Below are 22,669 nucleotides of genomic sequence, written 5' to 3'. Positions count from 1 at the left end.
GCCACATGCCGCCATCCCGCACAGCCGTATGACTCACCCGCAGCACGGTCGCCCATCCCCACGATAGATGATACACCAGCGTCCCTCCCCCAAGATCTTATCAGATGCAGTCTGGTGTCCCGCGATAATTTGCCGAAGTGGGGACCGGCGAAGTGGGGATACAAGTCCGAGGTGTAAAGCCCGAGTAGCGTTCTGTAGAAACTACTACGTGCGTACTCGTTCCCAGCTGGGGAAGTGTCGATCTGTGTGGTTAGCAAGGCGCAGCTACTCCGGATGGGTGCCGGCTCGTAAGTCCGTGTATATCTCCTCGAGCCTGACGGTCGTGCTCGAGGTATAAAGAAGACGGGGGGAATATGTGCTGACCTGTCGGTTTTGTATAAAAGCAGAAAAAATACAGGTTATTCTAAAGAATACACATATTTATACATATATACACACACTTATACGCACTCTTACACCCATATTAGACACCCATATATATACATTACATACTAGGTATATATACACATATATATATATATAGCCAGTTTGGCCAAAACCACAAACCACAAAACCATGTCGACCGTCACGCCCTCCCTCCTATCCCTCGTCGAAAGCACAGCCGAGACCAGGCTCGTCGGCGACGACACCCAGCTCGCCGCCACGCTGGCCAACTCGGCGCGGCACGGCCTGCCCCCGATCAGCATCACCCCCCTGCACGGGCAGCACCTCTCGCTCCTGGCGCAGCTGGTCTCGGCGCGGGCGGTGCTCGAGGTCGGCACGCTGGGCGGCTACTCGGCGCAGTGGTTCGCGCGGGCCGGGGCGCGCGTGACCAGCATCGAGGTCGACGCCCGGCACCGCGACGTGGCGCTCGAGAACCTGCGCGCGGCCGGGGTGGACGGCGCCGAGGTGGTGCTCGGCGACGCGCTCGACGTGCTGCCGCGGCTGGCGGCCGAGGGGCGCGTCTTCGACCTCGTCTTTGTCGACGCCGACTGGGGCCGGCAGGCCGACTACTTTGACTGGGCGGTGCGGCTGACGCGGCGCGGCGGCGCGATCTACGTCGACAACGCGGTGCAGAGCATGGTCGAGGACGGCGAGGACGGCGTCACGCGCGAGGGGAGCTTGGTGGCGAGGGTTGGGCGGGACGAGAGGGTGCGCGCGGCCTTGGTGCCGACTGTTTCGGTGAGGAAGTGGGACTGCGAGAGCGAGTTTGTCGACGGGTTCTTGTTGGCGGTTGTGCTTTTAAAAAAGGAAAAAAAAGAAAAAAAGGAAAAAATCGTGGGAGTTGGTGGTGATGTGGACGGCGGCACTTGTGCGGAGCGCCGGGTTGATGATTTGCGTTCCGGCTGCCGGCTGCGGCTGCGGCTGACGGGGGTTGATTTATCTTGTGATGCTAGTGCAATTGTAGAGAGGTGTTTATGTTTTTTTTTATAGTCGGTGCCCTTTTTAATTTTTATCTTGTTTCACCATCATGTTTTCGTCATGCTGTCCTGTGCTGTCTTTCCAAAACGATGCGGGCAAGGTAGTCCACGAATGTGCGTAGAGGAATATATAACTGGTCAATTATCCCATTTACTTGACAGTTACGGTTACTACCAGGCGGCAGCGCTTGACATGAACTGAGGTTGATGCGAGATCGGGAGCCCACCCGAGGTCCTGGGTCTTACAAGGTCTCACAAAGTCTCACAAAGTCGCACAACTTGGTTGGAGGCCCCCGGGTACCTTTGCCATGGATGCCTAGGCCGCCATGAATAGCCCTTGGTTACAGATTGTCCCCGCTCGTACGGATTGGGAATGGTAACGCGAAAGTATTGCCGCGAATCGTGGGCACCTTCTTTTGCTTCTTGTGTCACTCTTTGAACTTTGGACGAAACGCTCTGCCGCCGCTACGCCCCAAGGTGCACCGAGTACGGAGTACACATGGAAAGTTGATGCCATACGATGGCATCTCCAACTTGGCTCCGCCATCCGGAGACCCTCCCCGGTTTCCGGGTTTCCGGAAGAGTCGCGGATTGGGGAGTTGCCAAGGCTGAGGTGTTGCAGGTCATGTTGCTGCAGTTGGCGGCGGATGACGCGAGAATCAGTAATTGCCCATGGCGCAAGGCGCGAGGTGATTAGAAAGCAATTCGTGCGGCAGCGGGCCGGTGTGTGGATTGATGCTGGAAACATTGCTGAGCACATGCTGAGCAATGCCGGCATGTTTCCATGTCTCGATACTCGAGTCTGGTGCTACTTGGCTCCGTAGCATCTCCAGGTCCAACGCTGAAGGGCGCAGGGCAGCCAAGCCCCGCACCGCCCCGCCAGTAGGTGACGACGGACGGGTGGCGGGTAGCGGACATCGGGACATGGACATGGAACCTGACTGCTGTCTGGTGTCTGGTGTCTGGTACAACGTGTGGCTGTGGCCTGTTGTGCTTCACCCCAGACGTCTTGCTTTGTGTTGACCTGTCTGGCAACTTGGCCACTCACTCTCCCGAATCTTCCTCTCTGCATGCCGCCTCCCGTCCCATCTGCCGCGTCGTCCTTTGTAATCACGTCGCTTGTCTCAACTCTGCATTGCCAAGTCGCTGGCTTGCTTATCGGCAACACAGCGTCTTCCTTTGCAGCCCAGCTCGGATCAGCTCAGGTCAGCTCAGTTGTTGCTGCTTTGTTTCATGTCTTGGGGACTCGGTGCCTCCAGAGTCCAAAGTAAACCCCCCGCCAGAGGCCCCGCCATCAGGTCGGTCACGTGCTGCTTATCGCCTGGCCCGCGCTGGCCCGGAGTGACTCGACAGGGACGCTGGCCATTGATCGTTGAAGCGGGGGCCAGTCTCAGCGTCAAGTCTTGCTGAGCGACCAGACGCCCAGCCGCCGACGCCAACGCCAGGCCAGACATCCTCCGAGCCGTTGCTGCCACGCTGCACTGCCTCAACCTCTCCAGCTTTAAGGTGCTTGCTGTGAGCAAAGTCGTCGTCACTCGCACCCTCGACGCCGTCATTAGCAACCACCACCCCTTTGTGGGGACCCCGTCCGTCGCCCTTTGGCCAACGACGTCTTCTACGAATTGCTTCGGCCTCTCTGTCTCAACGGGCGCTCCTACACGCATCCCAACGCCTCTCTCGCCAGCAACGCCTCGACGACAATGAGTGCCCGCACAGAGTCGGGGCTTCCAAGGTCAGTACACGCACCCCTCGAGTCTCTCCTTGGCCACGCATTGTTCGGCGCAAGCGAAATCAATCAAGACGCCAGAATCATGAGCTGACAGCCCGTCTAGCAAGCCCAATCTTCGCGTCACAAGTATGTCCTTCACACCCCTCATCTGCCTCGCCCTCCGCACATGTCGACTCCCGCCAAACACCAGTTACTGACATGACCCGGAACAGTCATTGCCGCAGATGGCTTGTATAAAAGAGATGTGTTTAGTACGTCCCCGCCATTTATCACCATGTGATGCTCAGATGATGCTCGCGCCGCTCTACTCCCGAAACACCCTTCCTAACCAGCAACAGGATTTCCCGACCCATTTGCTGTGGCCACCATCAATGGCGAACAAACAAAGACCACCACCGTCAGCAAACGGACGCTGAATCCCTATTGGAACGAAAGCTTCGACTTGTACGCACATACCCCCTCCTTTCTCTCTCTTGGCTGTTGCCATGAGTGTAAAAATTTCCCGTTTCCAACCCTGAATCTCACCAATAATATTACAGTCGAGCAAATGAAGGCAGCATCCTGGCAGTACAAGTCTTTGATCAAAAGAAATTCAAGAAGAAGGACCAAGGCTTCCTTGGTGTCATCAACATTAGAGTTGGAGATGTGATGCCAGATCTTAGCCCCGACTCTGATGGTACGTCTCATTTGTCTCGGAGTTATGCTTCGTCTTGTGAGAGGCGAAAACAGCTACTAACTAACGTTTTGCATCAGACCAGATGCTTACGAGAGACCTCAAGAAGTCGACAGATAACCTTGTGGTCCACGGAAAACTCATCATCAACCTTTCATGTAACCTCAGCACGCCCGCACGCGGGGGTCAGGCTTCCAGCAGTCGACCGGCCCTATCTGTTCCGGGTGCATCCAGCTCTTCCGCACTCTCCGCTCCCGATGGAAGACCAAGCTCATCCATGTCGAACCAGAATGGCGTTCCTCCTGGGGGGCCTCAAATGACCTTGCCTCATCACCCACCCCTTGTCAGCTCAAGCTCTACGCCTGCTCCGGGAGTCAACGGCACGACTTCGTCACGGCCAACCAGCCAATTGAGCCCCTTCGAGGACAACCAGGGTCGACTTCCCGCTGGCTGGGAAAGACGAGAAGATAATCTGGGCCGAACCTACTACGTTGACCACAATACGCGCACAACTAGCTGGAATCGCCCAACAGCCAACGGCGGCGCAGAGACCCGAGAGCGAGAAGCTGCCACAGCAGTCGAACGACAGCGGCATCAGAACCGTACGCTGCCCGAAGACCGGACAGGCACTAGCTCGCCAACTCTGTCGCAGCAGCAGCAGCAGGGTGGCTCCCAATCAGGAGGCGGCAGCCCGACTGGTCCCGGCAGCCCTTCCCAAACCAATGCCAGCACAACGGTAATGCACACTGGTGCAACCAGTCCTGGCACCGGTGAGCTGCCACCAGGCTGGGAACAAAGATGGACGCCAGAGGGCCGTCCCTACTTTGTCGACCACAATACCAGAACGACTACCTGGGTTGATCCGCGCCGTCAACAGTACATTCGCATGTATGGCGGCCAAAATAACACCAATGGCCAGATTCAACAGCAACCAGTCTCACAGCTCGGGCCCCTGCCTAGTGGGTGGGAAATGCGGCTCACCAACACTGCCCGAGTGTATTTCGTCGATCACAATACTAAGACTACCACGTGGGATGACCCTCGTCTGCCATCATCCCTGGATCAGAATGTTCCTCAATACAAGCGAGATTTCAGACGCAAGCTCATCTACTTCCGATCTCAGCCTGCCATGCGCATCCTCAGCGGCCAATGCCACATCAAAGTCAGGCGTGAGCATATTTTCGAAGATTCGTTTGCCGAAATTACGCGTCAGTCCGCCACTGATTTGAAGAAGCGCTTGATGATAAAATTTGACGGAGAAGATGGTTTGGATTACGGTGGTTTGTCTCGAGAGTTCTTCTTCCTATTGTCTCACGAGATGTTCAACCCGTTCTACTGCCTGTTCGAGTACTCTGCGCACGACAACTACACCCTGCAGATTAACCCGCACTCAGGCATTAACCCAGAACACCTGAACTACTTCAAGTTTATCGGACGGGTAGTTGGTTTGGCTATTTTCCATCGACGATTCCTGGATGCCTTCTTTATCGGAGCTCTGTACAAAATGGTGCTGGGCAAGGCAGTCTCTCTTGCTGACATGGAGGGTGTTGATGCCGACTTTCATCGGTCCCTGCAGTGGATGCTGGATAATGACATATCTGGCGGAATTCTGGAGCAGACTTTCTCTACCGAAGATGAGCGATTTGGTGTTATGACCACCGAGGACTTGATCCCCAACGGCCGCAACATCGAAGTCACCAACGAGAACAAGAAGGAGTATGTGGATCTCATGGTAAAGTGGCGAATTGAGAAGCGTATCGCGGAGCAGTTCCAGGCTTTCAAGGAAGGCTTCCACGAACTCATTCCCCAGGACCTCATTAATGTATTTGATGAGCGTGAACTCGAGTTGCTCATTGGCGGTATCGCCGAAATTGATGTGGACGACTGGAAGAAGCATACGGACTACAGAGGATACACCGAGTCAGATGAGGTTATTCAGAACTTCTGGCAGGTGGTCAGGTCATGGGACGGAGAACAAAAATCGCGTCTTTTGCAGTTCACTACCGGAACTTCTCGAATCCCCGTCAACGGCTTCAAGGATCTTCAGGGAAGTGACGGACCGAGACGATTCACCATTGAGAAGACGGGAGAGCTCACCAACCTTCCCAAGGCACACACCTGGTATGCAATCAACCCGTAGCTTTTTTTTTCTAGCCTTTTTTTCCTGGATATGGATTATTGCTGACTAAACATCACCAGCTTCAACCGCATCGATTTGCCCCCTTACAAATCTATGGACACATTGCAAAACAAACTTACAATAGCAGTGGAGGAGACCATGGGATTCGGACAAGAGTAAGATGAGCAAGAATATGTGAACTAGCGATGTTTTGCGTTGCGTCTTTTCGGCCCCCCTATTGAACGCCATTCCGGACTCATGTGTTGTATCCACAGTCTCCTCTTCCCCATCTCGCATATAGCTTCCCTAGTCCTCTTCCCACATTCCCTGATGACCACTATTTTTTTTTTATTGGGCATGATTGTTGTTTTCTTTTTCTTTTTCCCACTTTTGGTTATTCATGTTGTCTTTTGTTTGAAAAAGAATAGCTTGTTCAACATGGGTCGTTCATGGCGCTGGCGGGTTCAATTGTCATCGGGACACGCAGGAAGCAGAGCGGAGCAGCACGAAGCATACATTATTTTGCAAATCACCACCGACGTATGAAGCAAAGAGGCGGCAGTGAAGTAGATTGTTTGCGCGTCGTGAGTGACGTCGAATCCCGTCTCAGCAGGAACAGACGGCCACGGACGGCGCGGGCCTAGAGTATAAAGATTGATATAGTGTGCGGGTGGGCGAGTCATCATCAGTCGTCGGGAGAGTGAGAGTGTCTGTGTCATGAATCCTCTGTCGGGGTTAAAGCATGGGGTGGGCTAGTGCATATTATTCGGCCGCAGCGGTGCTATCCAGGCAGCGTACAATACGATATAATTACATGGTGTTTCATTGCCCAGCAGTAGGCGTAAGAGAATGGCCGTGGTGTCAAGATTCAAACGTGACGCGGCGGAATTGGCAAAAACGCTACCGTGCGTGTTGTACAAATTCGTATTGTAGGGTCTCTATCTTTGCCGTGCTGTCCCGTGTACACCTGATAAAGAACAAAGGGAAAACGGAATGCCGTATCCTGGACCTGCTTCCCTCAAGTCCAGCCTAGCATACTATGTGCAGTTTTGTTTTGTTTTTTTCCTTCTTGGGTCTTCAACACGCCCCATAACAGCTACACGCCACGCTTGGAAGGAAAATTTCAACTCTTTCCCCGCCCCCGGCCCCCTTCCTTGGGCAACAGCACCCTCACCTTTTACCTCCTGTACCACATGCGCGTGATCTTGGTGTTGCGCATCTTCCTCTGCAGCTGGAAGATGCCGTACATGAGGGCCTCGCTGGTGGGCGGGCAGCCGGGGACGTAAATGTCGACGGGGACGATGCGGTCGCAGCCCCGGACGACGCTGTAGCTGTAGTGGTAGTAGCCGCCGCCGTTGGCGCAGCTTCCCATGGAGATGACCCATCGCGGGTCGGGCATCTGGTCGTAGACCTGGCGCAGAGCGGGGGCCATCTTGTTGGTGAGGGTGCCGGCGACAATCATGACGTCGGACTGGCGGGGGGACGCGCGAAAGATGATGCCCAGGCGGTCCTGGTCGTATCGCGGCGTGGAGAGGTGCATCATTTCGACGGCGCAGCAGGCCAGGCCGAAAGTCATGGGCCAGAGGGACGACTGCCGCGCCCAGTTGGCGATGACATCGAGCGTGGTCCTGGGCTGAGTGTCAGATGAGGAAGGGGGTGGGAGTTGGAGGAGAGTGGAGGGCGTACAGGGCGTATTGGACGACGCCTTTGGTGCCTTCTTCGCTGGGGAGAAGGACTTCCTTGCGAGGTTTGGCGAGGCTTGATCCCGCGCCGTGGGGGGTCAGGGAGCTTGCGTCTCGGCGGTGGGTGATGGGCAGGGCGGCTGCCGCGCGGAAGGGAATGAGTGCTGTCGTCGGCTTGACTGTGTTTTCGGGAAATGTTAGCTTTTTGGTTTTTGTGTATATGGGGGTTCGTGTGGTGTATTGATGTTGCAATTGGTGAGAGGTGCCGGGCAGAGGGAAATTTCGGAGTCGACGGGGGAGGTTCGGGACGTGCCTCGCAGGGCCATTGAGGCCGCGGATCGCGATGACGAGAGCATCTCCACGGGTAGCGTAGGTGATGGCTTCTACGCGCGGATGGGAGAGGAGATGGAGGACCGTCGAGCAGGGGCAAAGTTGAAAGACGGAGGAGGCGTGATGGTCTTTTGGACGTTGAGATTGCCGTCGGGATGGCGAAGATGTGGGTTTGCCTCATTGATGGGAATTGGGGGCGTTGTGATTGGTTGAGGTGGGTGTGGGTGCGAGGTTTAGCCGGGTGGGCCGGGCGAGCTGCTACCTGGCTACCCTGTAGGGAGGACGATGGTTTTGAGTGGATCTTGTTGGCTTCGATTTGTTTACGAGACAAGATATAGATATTAAGAAATGATGAAATATAAAATACAGATGGAAGGGAATTTGATTATTTTCTTTTATGCATGGTTTGTAGTTTGGCATGTTCACGGCATTATGAAGGAATTGTGGTTGTCCCATGTGAGAAGGAAGGGTGTGGCACAAGCAAGCATAAATGCTTTGGGTGAGTATTCCAATGGCGACTTGAGAATTTAACTTGGCAGGCAAACAGGCAAACAGGCAAACAGGCAAACAGCCCTAGGAGAATACAATGCTGACTTGCCGTCCAAGTGAAACGTCGGGCGTCACACGAGGTTTACTTTAACACGAAAGCACGAGGCACGACGATGTAGCACCAGATATTCCTGAGTCCGCGCAGCTGTACCTGTGTTGTACAGGCACTCGGTATTCTTCCAGCCTGACACTAGCATTTTTAAGCTTCTATACTTTTTTAGCTGATGGCTCCCGAGGTGGCGTCATACGAACTAGCAGCGGCCGGTTATGTTTGGAACTCGATAGTCCGTATTGATTAACGACGAGGCCCCTTGGCGCGGCCCCTTGGCGCGACCCCGCGTGGGCGAGTCAAGGATGGAGACGGAGAGGCAGCGAGACGCGGAGGCTAGATGACGCTTGCAGACGTGGCCTGCAGGCACACCAATCCTCTTGGTGGGTTGCGCCAATTAACATGCTTCATTATACAGTTGGAATGGAACTTTGCTCAGGATGCGTCAATCCTACCGGACGTTTTTTGCGTCCCAATGGTGAGAATGTCCAGTCCTCCGCCTTGTCGCTGGCAGTCTCTCCCCTTCTGGCCCTGCCCCTTGTTCCGGCCGCCACCAGAGGAGCATTGAACAGTGAACCCATTTGCGTGCCGTCTTTTGCGCCTCCAGGACGCCATCCTGCCCATTCAGTCCATCCCCTGACAAAACGGCGTCTGTATCTTTTGCTGAAGACCCCAATCCCGATCCTGCCCTTCCTCGCGTGGCTTCTCCCGTCGTTTGCTCGCACGCCACCGACGAAAGCAGCGGCACGCAGACTCCCACACTTGCAATTTCCTCGGCGGGTGCATGACCTGATCGTAATCCGTGCTCGTCCTCATCTCGTCCTTGCTCTCGCTCTCCCGCAGCGCACGTCCTCCGTCTCATGCCCAATGCCCAACACCAGACCCTGATCGCCAGACGCCAGACGCCAGACGCCCGACGCCCGACGCCCGACATGGCCTTGCTGAAGGTTTGCAAGGGCTGGAGCCTCCGCCAGTGGTCGTCGCGCCTGGCCCTGCGCTACATCACCCTCGTTTTCCTCACCTTTTTCTTCCTCGCCAGCTATGCGCTCTGGCACGATGTCAAGTTTTGGGATGCTCAGATCCAGATCCCCCGCAAAACCATCAACAAGCTGGGAACCAAGCATCCTGTTCGAAAGCTCATGGTCGATGCCAAGGCCCGTCACGATGCCCTCCTTGCCAAACGGTCCCTCACCCTCGACTCTGCTGCGCAGCAATATCGCAAGCGACGAGGACGTCACCCGCCCCCCGGCTTTGACATGTGGTTCCACGCTGCCGTGGACATCGATGCCATCATCGTCGAAGACTACTTTGACAGGATATACAAGGACCTGACGCCCTTTTGGGCTCTCGATCCCGAACAGACCAAGAAGCGAGCCAGTGCCTGGCACCACGTCGTCAAAGTCCGCAATGGCACCGCCGCCGGCCATGGCGACGTCACCGACCGTGTGCCCTGGTTGCAGCTTTGGACTGCTCTCGTTGCCGACTTTGCCAAGTACTTGCCCGACGTCGACATGCCCATCAACTACATGGACGAATCGAGACTCCTCGTGCCCCACGACACCATTGCGAAGCTCGTGGCGGAGGAACGCAAAGAGAGACGCATCGTTGACCCAAACAAAGCCAGCTCCAAGTTCCACGGCCTTGCCGCCGTTGATGCTGCCATACCCGATCCCTACGATCCTCACTGGCACGGCCCCAGCGAGCAGTATTGGAACTTGTTTGTCAAGACCTGTGGCCCCGACACCCCAGCCTTTGGCGTCCAGCAAGTCCAAGACATGTCTGGACCGGCCGAGTTTCCGCAAAACTATAGACCGGATTACGCCCACAAAGGCTATATTCAGAATTTCACCGCCTCCTCAGACCCCTGCCTGCAACCGCATCTGCGCCAACTACACGGCAGCTTCATCGAACCCATCAGTCTGTCCTCCACAGAAGAACTCATCCCCTTGTTTGGCGGTTCCAAGCTCCCTACCAACAATGAAATTCTCATCCCGGGAGCCATGTACCTCGACCAGGGAGAGTTCTACTCCGGCGGCGAGTCACACGGGCCGTCGTGGGACCGAAAGAAGAACGCCGCCGTCTGGCGCGGCGAGGGCTCAGGCGGCCGCGCCAGAGAGCACAACTGGCACCACTTTCAGCGTCAGCGTCTCGTTCAAATGCTCAACGGCACAGTCGTATCGCAGGTCGAAGAGTCGGGCGTCCGGGCCAAGACGTTTGAGCTTCCCCCGGAGACCATCTACCCCAGCCCGCGCCTTCACCGCGGCAACCTGGGCCCCCTTGCCGACGAGATTGCCGACACGGGGTTCGTCAAGCTGTGCCCACCCGCCGAATGCCCCTTTTACAACGACACCTTCACCGTGCTGCAACACCTCCCCATGAAGCAGCAATACCTGTACAAATTCCTGCCCGACGTCGACGGCAACTCCTTCTCCGCCCGGTTCCGCGGCTTCCTCCGCTCCACGAGCCTGCCGCTCAAAGCCACCATCTACGCAGAGTGGCACGACGACCGCCTCATCCCCTGGGTGCACTTTGTCCCCTTTGACAACACCTTCCAGGATCTGTACCCCCTCCTCGACTTCTTCTCGGACGCCAACGGGTCCGGGGACGCTGCTGCCCGCTTCATCGCCGAGCAGGGCCAGTCGTGGTCGGAGAGGGTCCTCCGCAGAGAAGACATGGGCCTGTACGTGTGGCGACTACTTCTCGAGTGGGCGAGGGTGTGTGACGAGAATAGACACACGCTCGGTTACGTCGACGACTTGAGGCCGAAGAAGGCTAGCAAGCAGACGCATGTCTGGCATGCCTAAATTCTCTCTCCTTTTTTCATCCATCTATCTTTTCTCTCTTTTTTTTGTGTGTGTGTTCCGTTCTGGAGACGCCTTTCTAATAATACCCATAATTGCGTTAATGATGCGAGAGCATACGGGCTGGCGTTTTGACGGACTCGTGTAGGCTTTCTCCTTTTACCTTCATTGTACATTGTGTGTGTGTGGGGTCCCTGACGGCACAAGGGAGGGTTTGAATACCTGGTTTTTTTTGGGGGTTTTGGATTGAAACTGGTTCTGGGTAGCAATGAGAACTTGCCCCTATTCAGGTACGACGGGAGGGCCAACGAAGTAGATAGATAGGTCGGCGGAATGAATTCATGTGATTCCTTGTAACTATTGTATAAAAACAAACAAAACCACTGATGCTATGCTCGTAACCTGTATATTATGCTTTATATCCGCGCCACGTCATGCCCACGATGGATGCACGCAAACCAGCCATTTTCTTTCGTCCGTTTCCAAATGTCAAATTAGAGTTGCAGGTTCGCCAGCAGGGGCTTGCTAGGCCCGCCCTTCAGGTGCGCCGCAGACCCCTTGTACAGGCTCTGCCAGATAAAGGCTTCGCTGAGCAGCAGCTCAATGTCCTTTTCGGTCCACGTCTTGGTGGGCAGCGACTGGAGGAACATCATGATTTCCTGAAAGTCCATCTTGACCAGCCTGTCGGACCACTTGACAAGGAGGGCGGCGCAGACGTACAGGTGGAATTCGGAGAAGCCCTGCTCCTCGGCCTTTTTTGCGTGTGTCAGTTATATGGTGAAATTTGGGTGCCAACGGGAAGGGGAAGAGTCAAAAAAAGAAGAAGAAAATGAAAGAAGGACGTACGAGATAGGTGTCCCACATGCGGATAATGTTCTTGACGCTTATTTCACGCATGAGGAGGCAGTTCATCCAGCGGAAGCTGAATTGGATGAACTCGACGCCCTCGTGCTCGAGGTGCTTGGAGAGGGTGGCGTCGATGCGGGCGGTGAGGTCGCGCAACGCGCCGACCTGGCGCTGGATGCCGGGCTGTGCGACAATGTAGTGGTCTTGGATGCCGTCGAGGAGCTTGGTGAGGCACCAGAAGGAGTCGGCTTCGACGGCGTCGAGCACCGACTTGGGCAGCTGACCCGGGTCCATGCCGGCCTCGATGTTCGGGTCGGCAATGTACAGGCCGAGGAAGACCTGGAAGAAGGGTGTGACGAGGTCGTTTATGCCCTGGACGTAGCCGCTTGCTGGGTGGCGCACGGCCCAGAGGTACAGGATGCGCTCGAGGGAGCGCTGCGTGGCCTCGTAGCTGTAGAGCTCGATGTGCGGGTTTGTCCGCGGAATGTCGATGCTGATTTGGTGCCAGATGGCTTCGTCCAGGCCTCTTGCTCGGCTGGCCGAGGCTGCGTTGGTGCCGACCCGTTCAAAGGCCTGCCGCACGCCGTCGACGTATTCTTTGCGCTTGCGCTCAAGCGTTGCCACTCTTCTTTCGCTGTTGGTCGGCAGGTAGCTGAGGAGGAGCTGCCACGTCATGGAGCGCACTTCCTCGGGGACGCCTGACCAGGCTAGCGCTCGGAGATCGGGTAGTGATATGGAGGACGCTTGGAGGAGTTTCTTGAACTTGTTGATTCTGGTGATTCGAGAGTTGATGGCGTCGGCTTCTTTGGGGGTTGCGTTGGTTGGGATGGAGGGGTAATTGATGAGGTGCAAGGCATTGGCGGGATCTACCATTCCCCCCTCCTCTGATTAGAGCGAGTTTCTTTTGTCATGTGGAAAAGGGCGGATGAGTACCTTGGAGAATATCTTTATATTGCGGGCGGAGGATCTTGCCCTCGCTCTTTTTCGGCATTGGATATGTCAGGGATGGTCGCTCGACGGCAATGTCGGCACTATCCGAATGGAGCCTTGCCCCTAGACCAAACGTCCCATCCAATGCTGGTGATAGAGGTCCGGTGTTGGCTTTGTTTTGCGTCGCCATCCTCCTGGACCGTCTCTTCATGTTGGACAGGCTGGGCAGCCCAAAGTCGTCGCCATCGTCGTCATCGTACCCAAGCATATCATCTTCGTCGGCTTTCCAGTCATCGTTGGTGTTGGAAAGAAAATTGATGTAGCTTTTAAACGGTGGGGAGCTGGCGACGCCGGTTGACCCTCGGGTTGGAGGGGTCGCTTCACTTAAGCGGCCGCCCTTTGTGGCAGAAGTGGAAGGAGGTGTCTTGGGTCGGTTGCCAGAGAGGCTTCTAAACAAGCAAGCAGGTTAGAATGTCGTGTCGGGGCTTGTAATAGGGATTGGGAATCCATCTGTTTCCCGTCCGCGGGCAAGGCACGTACAATGAGTCGAACTTGAGCATATCGGCATGCGAATATGCTGCGCCAACGACGAAGTTGGGGTCGCGACCTGCAGGCGTCGTCACATTTCGCTTAGGAGCATGTTCTCGAACCGGGGGCCGCCAGAAGGGGGAGGCTGATCTGCAACTATCGTGAGTGTCTGGTCTTTGCTGCCAGAATAGACGGAAAGACGTCGGGGAAACGCACTCGGAGCGGTCTGTGCTCGAAGGCATTAGTTGGACAATTGCAAACGAATCGAGGATCGGAAGGACAAGATGGAACGGATTGGGCTACATACCGACCTGGACCATTTCCTGCGGCTGCTGGGTGAGCTGTTAGCACCGGGGCACAAGGGCGGGCATGTTGCCTGATGCCGACGTCGATGATGATATGACACGACATGACGGATGGGTAACGTCGACTGCGATGAGGGGCGATGAGGAACATACTGCAGCTGGCGGCTTCTTGCCGCTGCCGGATGACGACCACATAGTCACGGTTGGTGGTCGAGAGAGGGAGATGGACGCTTCATTCTGCGAGGCTTGCGCGGGTGAGGCCGGGAGAGAGGCTCGTTGCGCGAGGACTTGGAGATGGGCGACGTTCTGGACGTTGTCACGGACGCTCCGTCTGGTGACTTTGACGGCGACCAAGAGGCGGCCGAGTGGATCCAGATGTCCAGTGTCTGGCTGTTGCAGTTGGCGCTGAGAGTGCTGGAGCAAAGCTCTGGCTCCTGAAAACTAGTGGGCCGTTCCCCGCCGCCGCCGCTGCAGTCAACCGGCTGTACATAACATTGAATCCTCCGGCCGGATCGATCAAATTGAAACGAACCCCGCGACTTGGGCCTGTCCTTGCGCAAATCGTGGCATTGATGGTAAAGGCGAAGAAAAATCGCTTGGCAAACTACGGTTCACATGTGACAAATCATATTCAACCCACCAGCCATGCAGTCTGCTGGACTGCAGCTCGCCCTTGGGGGACAGTCCGACCTGCCAAACGGCCCAACGTCCAGCCCTCTCCGTCACCCTGCGGCCGTCGGCATTGTCGCCCTACATGTACGGAGTACGCAACTCCGTACTGAGTGAGTGCCGGACAAAGAGGCTGGAGCCACCAAGCCTAATCTGGCACGACCATCTTAGTCAGCAAACCTAGCAGCTCCGCAACCCCCCGCTGTTCCTAGGCACCACTTTCCTCTCCCAACTCAATCAACTTTTCACTCAACCTTGTTCAACATCGACTAACATCAACCAAACGTACCACGCGCCATCGCCCAGTGATTCGTAGCGAGTCGATGAGCGTCTCGCCATTTTACTACCCCTCTGCGGACGTCAATCATTACTGTCATTTGAATATCTCGCCATCATTTGTCGCATTTGGCATTCCAGCCTGACCCAGAGAAGTCTTGCAAGTGCTTCGACTCTCCCGGTTCTGAAGCTCTTATTTGACCTTTGACATTTGAACATCACGAACATGACGGAGCCCGAGAATTTCGAAGAGGACCTCTTTGCTGATCTGTATGGGCGACCCACAATACAGACCACACTCTGAGAGCGCTTTGTTCACTAACTTTGGATTTCAGTTACGATGATAACGACGCAGCCGCAAAGCCTCCTCCTGCCCCAGTACCTGTAGCGGAACCGCCAACCAACGACCAGCAAAACTCGGCACCGAGGCCGAGTGATGCTGCAAACGACGATGAAGAGATGCATCATGACGGCGGAGATGAAGAAGATGACGACGACGTTGACTTTAACCTTGGAGGCGGCTCTAGTAATGCCGTTGCTGCTCCTCACCAGGATCCTGGCTCGTCGACACCTCCGTATGGAACTGTTCACAAGGCAAGCGCCAAGGATGACGGGTAAGTCTCGATACACCTTATGTGCACGTGAATCTTTTTTTGTAAATCCCACCACGCTCCATACCCCTGACCCTATAGCCCGTCTCCATGGCTGCTGGTGGTTCTGGTCAGATGGAGGCCATTGGCAAAATTGGTCGGGCTGGTACATGCTGGATGGACGCCTGTTTTCTCTGCACAGGCTTGAGCGGGCGGCTTCATTCGGATGGGAATATAGACACTGGGAAAACTAGCTGGTTTGGCAGATATCTCAAGAAATATTCTCCACGTCCTTATCTGGGGAGCTTCATTCTGGTCTCGGAAGTATGACTGGTGCCGAGTGTCACGACTCGTGGGTTGGACACCACGGTACAACAAGGCGTATGATGGTCTACAAAAGGGCAGAGAAAAAGAGTATTGCGAAATTGCGGAAAGAGAAAACAAACCAAAGACACTGGAGTGTATTTCGCTTCCTATGGAGATGATCGAAGCAGAAGCAGCCGACTCTAGTCTATCTCAGGACAACCATCCTGTCTTCTATAGCCATCAACAACGGGAATCTGGGACTCCTTGATGCGAGTTTCGTACACCTTCGAAAGCTGTAGCAGCTAGATTCACAGCGACTAGCGCTCAAGGTTAGAGCATAACTAGCATGAGACAGTCAGTATGAGCCAGACAGTACAGAGCAGAGCAGAGAAAGCCAGACGATAGCACAATTCGAAAGCAGACAGAAGCAGGACAGAAAAAAAAAGACAAAATCGACACAAAGGATATAACTTTGGGGCATTACATGCTGGCATTCCGTGGCCTAGTCGTCGTGTTGGCTGCTTTTGTCGTGCGTTACGCTGCGACACTGGCTCCGCCTTTACTGCCACCTCTCCTCACCTCTCCCGTGGCCGGCAATCGAGTTTTATTGCTATGAATTTCTCCGTCGTTCTTCTTATCTTGGCTTGGCCATGATGGGCCTGCGCTCGACAGTTGCTGGCGATTTCTCCGGCAGGCCAATTCACTACGCGGACTTGAAGTTTTGAGCCAACATCTCTGCTGGACGGTATTCTGCTCCATGCATCCTGGTTTTCGAATGCGACTACACTCCATACTCCGCTCACCACGCCAGCTTGATGCAGAGACTGCCTGTACTTTGTTATATGCGGCCAAATTGGCCAGCGACCATGCCATGAACCATTATCTGCCCGCTCTGATGGACCCTGGTGTCTGTCGTTCCTTTTTTGCTTTTGCACTCGTACTGTTTATGTGCATAGTACTATGCTTTTGTACGTATAAGATAACCGGCTGATTATGTGCTTAGAAAAATGTTTATTGGTGGACTGAATTGGGAGACGACGGACCGTGAGTACCGTGTTTGGGCAGCATTTTGTAGCGGCGAGAGAGTTCTAACATGGCGGCCCAGAATCACTTCGAGAGTACTTTGAACAGTTTGGTGAAGTTGTCGAGTGTACCGTCATGCGTGATAGTACCACCGGACGATCTCGTGGATTTGGCTTTTTGACGTTCAAGGATGCCAAGACTGTGAATATTGTCATGGTCAAGGAGCACTTTTTGGACGGCAAGATTGTAAGTTTTTACATTAGTCTACGTATGCTCCGTATGTTGCGAATATCCCCTAACGGAACCACTCCAGATTGACCCCAAGAGAGCCATCCCAAGAGATGAGCAGGAAAAGACGAGCAAAATCTTTGTCGGAGGAGTCAGCCAAGAGACCACAGATCAAGAGTTCCGGGACTACTTTGCGCAATTCGGACGAGTTGTCGACGCCACGCTCATGATGGACAAGGATACGGGGCGTCCTAGAGGGTTTGGTTTCGTGACGTTCGAAAGCGAGGCCGGCGTCGAGGCTTGTATCAACGTACCTCTCGAGATTCATGGCAAACCTGTCGAAGTGAAGCGGGCACAGCCGCGAGGCAATCTTCGTGAGGAGGAAGAGGCTGCCAAGCGTAGCAAGTTCAAGAAGGACGACCAATCTGGCGGACAGGGCATGGGCCAGCAAATGGGCAATAGTGGCATCACGCCGCAGGTCATGGCACAGTATTTCCAACGAATGCAGCAGTACTTTGCCATGTTCACCGGCCAAATGGCCATGAACCGAGGCATGAACATGAATCCAGCCATGTGGCAACAAATGATGCAGATGCAGCAGATGCAACAGATGATGGGCCGAGGCGGCGGAAACCCTCAGAACATGATGGGCAACATGAACCCTCAGATGATGCAGCAGATGCAGCAGCAGATGCAGCAACAAATGATGCAACAACAGAACCAGCAGCAACAACCGCAACAAGGGCCGGGCTCGCCAACGCAATCAGACCAAGGCGGCTACGGCCAGTTCAGCCAACCACCGCCCAGTGGCCCATCTGGCGGCAGGCGAGGCGGTAGAGGAGGTGGTTATGGAATGGGCGGTGGCCGTGGAGGAGGAGGCGGAGGCGGTCCAACTTCCTGGGAAGGCATGTATGACGACGTCCCGCAGCCTGACGCCGGAGGATATCGTCGTGGCGGACACGGCTCTTCGGACGGTGGACACGGCGGCGCCGCACCATTGAATGCTCCCACGGGTCCCAAGAATGCAGGTCGCCCAGGAGCAAACTATCGCGGCGGCGGTCGTGGTGGAAGCCGGGGATATCACCCCTATGCTCGATAAGGCAATGGATGCGCTGCGAGTTTGTCACAGGTCGCCCCGAATTTTATAATCACAACAATGGACAGGTAGGTGTTGGAGAGCTCAGACGGGTGGTGACGCAAAGGAACCAGCAGATGACGAGGACGCTGGACGCTGGTAAAAAAAAAAAAAAAAAAAGCAAAACAAAAAGAAATTGAGGCCATGTACTATACTATTGGAGACTTGAGACGCCATCAGGTTAATTAGCTTGTTAATTCCGTAAAACAATAAATACTCTTTCATCCCAATAGCCGGCGTGCTAGGCTGTAGAGACTCTGATTCACCCCTAATATGATTACGGCATCGCCATGATGCAAGGCTGCCGAGGCCACGATAACAAGGGGGGCCCGAACCAGGAAACCCTGTGCAGCTTTCAACCGTCAGAATGGCAAAAGCAATGTCTATGTTGCACATTCGTTTTCGTCACATCATCGATGCCAAGTCCACGACGGTCCTGTAGAATCATGGACTTCACATAGTGGAAAAGCCAGCTTGGTATCTAACTTGTATTGTTGTACTCCGTACCTGGTATACTGTTGACCATTAAAAGTCCCGCAAGAGTGGTTACTGGAATCAAGGTACGCGGTCTAATTAATCTAAGTTACATGTGCCCCATGCCGAAATACCCAATCGTGTGCTCACTAGTGAGACAGAAACAGAAAGGAAAAGAAAAGAAAAACAAGAGAATATGCAAAGTGATGAATTGTCGAGGTCAAAATGCAATGTTCCATTACCAGGGGTCCATACAACAATGTTGATGCTTCCCCCTTTCCCTGTTTTGCGCCCCTGGAGCGGAAAAGCAAAAAAAAAAAAAATTAGATTAGTCGTCAATCATAAGACGCTGCCGGTTTTGCGACAAGGTTAGTTAGAACCAGCTCCAGTTGTCCACCTCTTCCAACTTTCGCAGCACCCCGACTGAGTCGGCGAATAGGATGTTTCGCCCGCCGAGACAGTCCTTTTCTAGAATATCTCGGACAAAGCCTACAATGGCTTGTGAATCCTCCCCTTTCGGCAAGGCTTGGAGTTGGCCGGGCTCGAGTTCCGCAACCGTGCGGATCCAGTTGATGGCTCTGCTTCGCGCGGGAAGCCGCTTGTCCGTCGTCGTCCGTTTGCCAACGTGCCCAAAGGCCCAGCAGATGAGGGTACAGACGTACAATCCCCAGTAATCGGAAATCTCCGTGCACGCCGTCATGCCGTAGGAGGAGGTGTTGGCCTGTGCCAAGCTCTGCCCCAACTTGTCCGAAAGGTCCAGGAAGTCTCGAATGGCCCGGGCTGCGAATACGGTTGCAATTGCAGAGGTGCCCGAGTCTCGCCACTGGCCCAACTTTCGCTTGTATTCGGCAAACAGACTTGCATCAGGTATCTTCTTGTTGAAAACCCAGCTATCGCCCGAGACTGCCAGGAGAACGTTCAACGGGGTATAATGCAAAGCGAGATAAGTGTTGGCGCCTGGGCGGCGATTGAAGAATTTCGACATGAGCAGATCGTTGCTGTCGAAAGCGGATACGTCCTGGACCAACTCCACTTCCTGACGATTTTCTCGGGTTGGCAGCAGAAGGGCGTGAGCGGCTATGACAAGTGACACATCGAATGCTGGTGTTGTTTCCGTAGTTGACAAGGTCGGATTCTCCATGAAATCCCCAATCGTATTCAACATAATGGTTGACATGTCAATCGCAGCCCATGCCTCAGCATTTCTAGCCTCCCAGAGGTTCGTTGTGCTCCCTGACAAAGCAATCCGAAATTTTGATGCTGCTAAGTTGTCCAAGCCCAGCACAGTAGAATATGGTTGCTCATGATAGCACATGCCATGAACACTGAGAAGAAAGCAAGCAGCCAACAGTCTTCGGCACGATTCAATGTATATCCACGCGTTCCAGCGCTCAGTGTTACCACCGGATGGTTGCGGAACAGTCCCGGAGCAGTACCCAGAAACCTATAAACCGTATATATTAGCACTCAGCCCTCAGCAAGGGAGTGACTTTGCAATGCCCGCCTACCATTTGACATAATGTGAGGAACCGCGGCGAGGGTTGATAGTCGTCCTTGTGTCGTCCTCGGAATCTGGCGTAGTACTCGCAGAGCAATACTGTTTGCATGATGGGTAGAGGCCACGTGTTTGACTGAGTAAACTTGACACACGAATCTCCAGTTAGCTTCATAAGCGAGCAATTTCGGACTCGAAAGAAAAAGGGGTAAAGGGGTACACCTACAGTTTTCGATCTGTGCCAAGCGTAGGAGTGCAGTTGACTGCCGTTAACACGATGTTCTCGGTGACCCAGAAACTGTGTCGCGAGTGCGGCCATGGCACATTGTAAAACATCCATATGCTCTGGGACGACACCTGCACCATCTTCCAAGGTTGATCTGTGGATAATCGGGTAAAAAGGATGTACCTTATCCCAAAAGATGTCAATATAACTTGGCAGCGCACTCCGAGCTTCCCGGCTTAGTGACACAGGCATCAAGTCCTGAGCTAGCAAGCCAAACCTTGAAATCGGCTCCGGAGGACACGGCATAGGATTGACAATACGATCTGCTGGCAATGGTGCGGCAGCCGCCACCATTGTCTCTGAAGACTGACCAACGACTATCTGAGGGGACATACGCATGCTGGAAGCTGGGACATGGGGTCCATATAGTCCTCCTGGAGCTTCTCCGTATGTGGGGATACCAACAGTCGGCTCATCATCATAAATGGAAGAATATGTTTGCGGTACGGAAGGGCTATACCCGTACGCAACATACCCGCCTGTGGCCATGACGGATGGTGGCATGCCCCTGGATGTTGGTTGATCAATGCGGGCGGTCCAGGCGCTGTTCGAAACGGCGATGGAGGACCGTTGATTGTGCTGTGAGAGTGCGGCGGGTGTTGAGAAGGCGCCAGGAGCCGTCGATAGAGGCGTCGCAATACGTGGGCCGGCGGACCAAGTGATAGACGTAGTAGGGATCGTCGAAACACAAATCGAGGAGCTTCCGTCAACGGTGGGCAGACTAGGCATGATTCTAGGTTGTTCCGCAAACGCAGTTGTCGCTGTTGTTGGCATATTCGGCACCGGCTCCACCAAATAGTCGCTCTTGATCCCGCCTATAGTGATTTCGTCTGGACTATGTCGTACGGGAACTGTTGTTGGCTTGGCCGAGTGTGAGGACCACGGAGACGAGTGTATCGACAGAGTCGGGGTCGGCGCCGTTGACAACGGAGTCGGTGAAGTACTACCATACGGCTGTTGAACTTGAATCAATGATCCTTGCGGAGAACTAGGATAACTGGGTGGTCTTCGGCTACCTCCTTGGGAATAAGAACGATTAGGTGGTTGGCCGTTATTTGGCTTTCCAACGCGATCATCCTGGTCACTGAATCGGGGTTAATGAAACCGTCTTTTTGAGAAACCAAAGGGACTGCTTACTGTCGTTGTTGATGGCGCTCGAGGAGGTCCCGCCGGTGAAACACTTTATCACATCCAGGGACTGTGCAAGGCAAAGCCGGAGGCTGATGGCTAAGTTGATGGCGTCTAAGTGGTCTAGTCAGCATAAAACACCGTCTTATCCCATGATCGTGCAAGAGAAAGAAGGAGAGGGATAAGCAAACCTCAGGTGCTCGGCTCGAGTAAAAGTCTACACAAAGCAGAACATGTTAGCCAATCAACATATTCGGAGACAAGAGGTTGCAACAGCACCTTTGATGGGCGGCAGGTATCGCAAGTGTGGACTGGAACTCCCTTCCTCGCTCTGCTCACTCTCCCGGTAATAGGGGTCAGTTTGACGGGAACCTCTTGTGGGGGCACGAATGGTCTCATGGGCGTAGTAGAGAAGGATCCAGAGGTTCCATGCCCGTAGACTTGTCCTTGGCTGTAATGGGAATCCATCGAGTCCGCGCTGGCGTTGCTCTGGCGCCTATCGTGAGGATTCCGGCCGCCCGGATAACCACCATAAGCCATACCTGACGGATGCTGATCAACTGGCAACGAGTGCAAGGAGCGGGTTGGAGGGCTTAATCTCTGGCTGCGAGAAGGGGACGCATTCATGGAGTAGTCTGAGCTTTGGCCATAAGCAACAGAGCCCATTGAAGCAGCTGGATGTTGTGATGATCTTGATCCTGTATCCATGGCCGCCTTTAAAGAATGAGAATTAGCATGATCGTCATCGGCATCGACGTTCATGATATTTCTGAGACTGGCCATTGTTGGTTGTAAGTAAGATGGAAGCAGCTGTACCAAGTGTCCGAGAAAGCCCTGCGTCGGAGAATACTAATATCAACAACCACTTCACACAGCCTTCTCGGCTACTAAGTTAAGAAACCTCAAGTAAGCAGGCAGGTCCTATATTGGGAGAGATCTTCCGAGACCAGTATCCGGAACAAGTGACCTTTGGGGCTGTGAGAGTCGAACTCTGGTTGACGTAAGAATATTGTGCAATACACGAGGTAAGAATGCAGCTTAGGAACAAGTGTATGGCAGACCAAGACTCGGGATGGTTTGCCTTCAGCCTCATGAGACAGCTGGGATGTTGAGATGAC

General features: G+C 54.3%; 7 protein-coding genes across 7 annotated transcripts; 4 read left to right on the top strand and 3 right to left on the bottom strand.

The window, feature by feature from the left end:
• Positions 1 to 555: 555 nt before the first annotated feature.
• MAA_11194 (uncharacterized protein) lies at positions 556 to 1,413 on the top strand (the record flags this gene model as incomplete). Its single annotated transcript, XM_011413174.1, has 1 exon — positions 556 to 1,413. One exon carries the CDS (start codon positions 556 to 558, stop codon positions 1,411 to 1,413), a length of 858 nt encoding a protein of 285 aa, XP_011411476.1.
• Positions 1,414 to 3,100: 1,687 nt separating this feature from the next.
• Positions 3,101 to 6,101, top strand: MAA_00029 (HECT-domain-containing protein; the record flags this gene model as incomplete). The annotated part of the gene is made up of 7 exons (XM_007818027.2): positions 3,101 to 3,132; positions 3,233 to 3,255; positions 3,342 to 3,380; positions 3,468 to 3,573; positions 3,669 to 3,805; positions 3,883 to 5,923; positions 6,002 to 6,101. 7 exons carry the CDS (start codon positions 3,101 to 3,103, stop codon positions 6,099 to 6,101), a joined length of 2,478 nt encoding a protein of 825 aa, XP_007816218.2.
• Positions 6,102 to 7,098: 997 nt separating this feature from the next.
• On the bottom strand, positions 7,099 to 8,679 carry MAA_00030 (NADH-ubiquinone oxidoreductase, 20 Kd subunit; the record flags this gene model as incomplete). Its single annotated transcript, XM_007818028.1, has 3 exons — positions 7,099 to 7,549; positions 7,608 to 8,061; positions 8,634 to 8,679. The coding sequence occupies 3 exons, from the start codon at positions 8,677 to 8,679 to the stop codon at positions 7,099 to 7,101; spliced, it is 951 nt and encodes a 316-aa protein (XP_007816219.1).
• Positions 8,680 to 9,391: 712 nt separating this feature from the next.
• On the top strand, positions 9,392 to 11,335 carry MAA_00031 (glycosyltransferase family 90 protein; the record flags this gene model as incomplete). Its single annotated transcript, XM_007818029.1, has 1 exon — positions 9,392 to 11,335. The coding sequence occupies one exon, from the start codon at positions 9,392 to 9,394 to the stop codon at positions 11,333 to 11,335; it is 1,944 nt and encodes a 647-aa protein (XP_007816220.1).
• A 491-nt stretch (positions 11,336 to 11,826) lies between these two features.
• On the bottom strand, positions 11,827 to 13,878 carry MAA_00032 (GTPase-activating protein; the record flags this gene model as incomplete). The annotated part of the gene is made up of 4 exons (XM_007818030.2): positions 11,827 to 12,084; positions 12,179 to 13,062; positions 13,112 to 13,557; positions 13,649 to 13,878. 4 exons carry the CDS (start codon positions 13,876 to 13,878, stop codon positions 11,827 to 11,829), a joined length of 1,818 nt encoding a protein of 605 aa, XP_007816221.2.
• A 1,234-nt stretch (positions 13,879 to 15,112) lies between these two features.
• On the top strand, positions 15,113 to 18,132 carry MAA_00033 (RNA recognition protein, RNP-1; the record flags this gene model as incomplete). Its single annotated transcript, XM_007818031.2, has 5 exons — positions 15,113 to 15,156; positions 15,222 to 15,500; positions 16,786 to 16,826; positions 16,888 to 17,051; positions 17,119 to 18,132. 5 exons carry the CDS (start codon positions 15,113 to 15,115, stop codon positions 18,130 to 18,132), a joined length of 1,542 nt encoding a protein of 513 aa, XP_007816222.2.
• Positions 18,133 to 19,015: 883 nt separating this feature from the next.
• Positions 19,016 to 22,334, bottom strand: MAA_00034 (uncharacterized protein; the record flags this gene model as incomplete). Its single annotated transcript, XM_007818032.1, has 6 exons — positions 19,016 to 20,086; positions 20,151 to 20,282; positions 20,364 to 21,507; positions 21,561 to 21,665; positions 21,743 to 21,768; positions 21,891 to 22,334. 6 exons carry the CDS (start codon positions 22,332 to 22,334, stop codon positions 19,016 to 19,018), a joined length of 2,922 nt encoding a protein of 973 aa, XP_007816223.1.
• Positions 22,335 to 22,669: the final 335 nt, after the last annotated feature.

The sequence above is a fragment of the Metarhizium robertsii genome, assembly GCF_000187425.2.
Source record: "Metarhizium robertsii ARSEF 23 chromosome Unknown MAA_Scf_5, whole genome shotgun sequence".
Classification (NCBI taxonomy): domain Eukaryota; kingdom Fungi; phylum Ascomycota; class Sordariomycetes; order Hypocreales; family Clavicipitaceae; genus Metarhizium; species Metarhizium robertsii.
The sequence above is the reverse complement of the archived record's forward strand: the minus strand, read 5'-3'. Positions and strand labels throughout refer to the sequence as shown.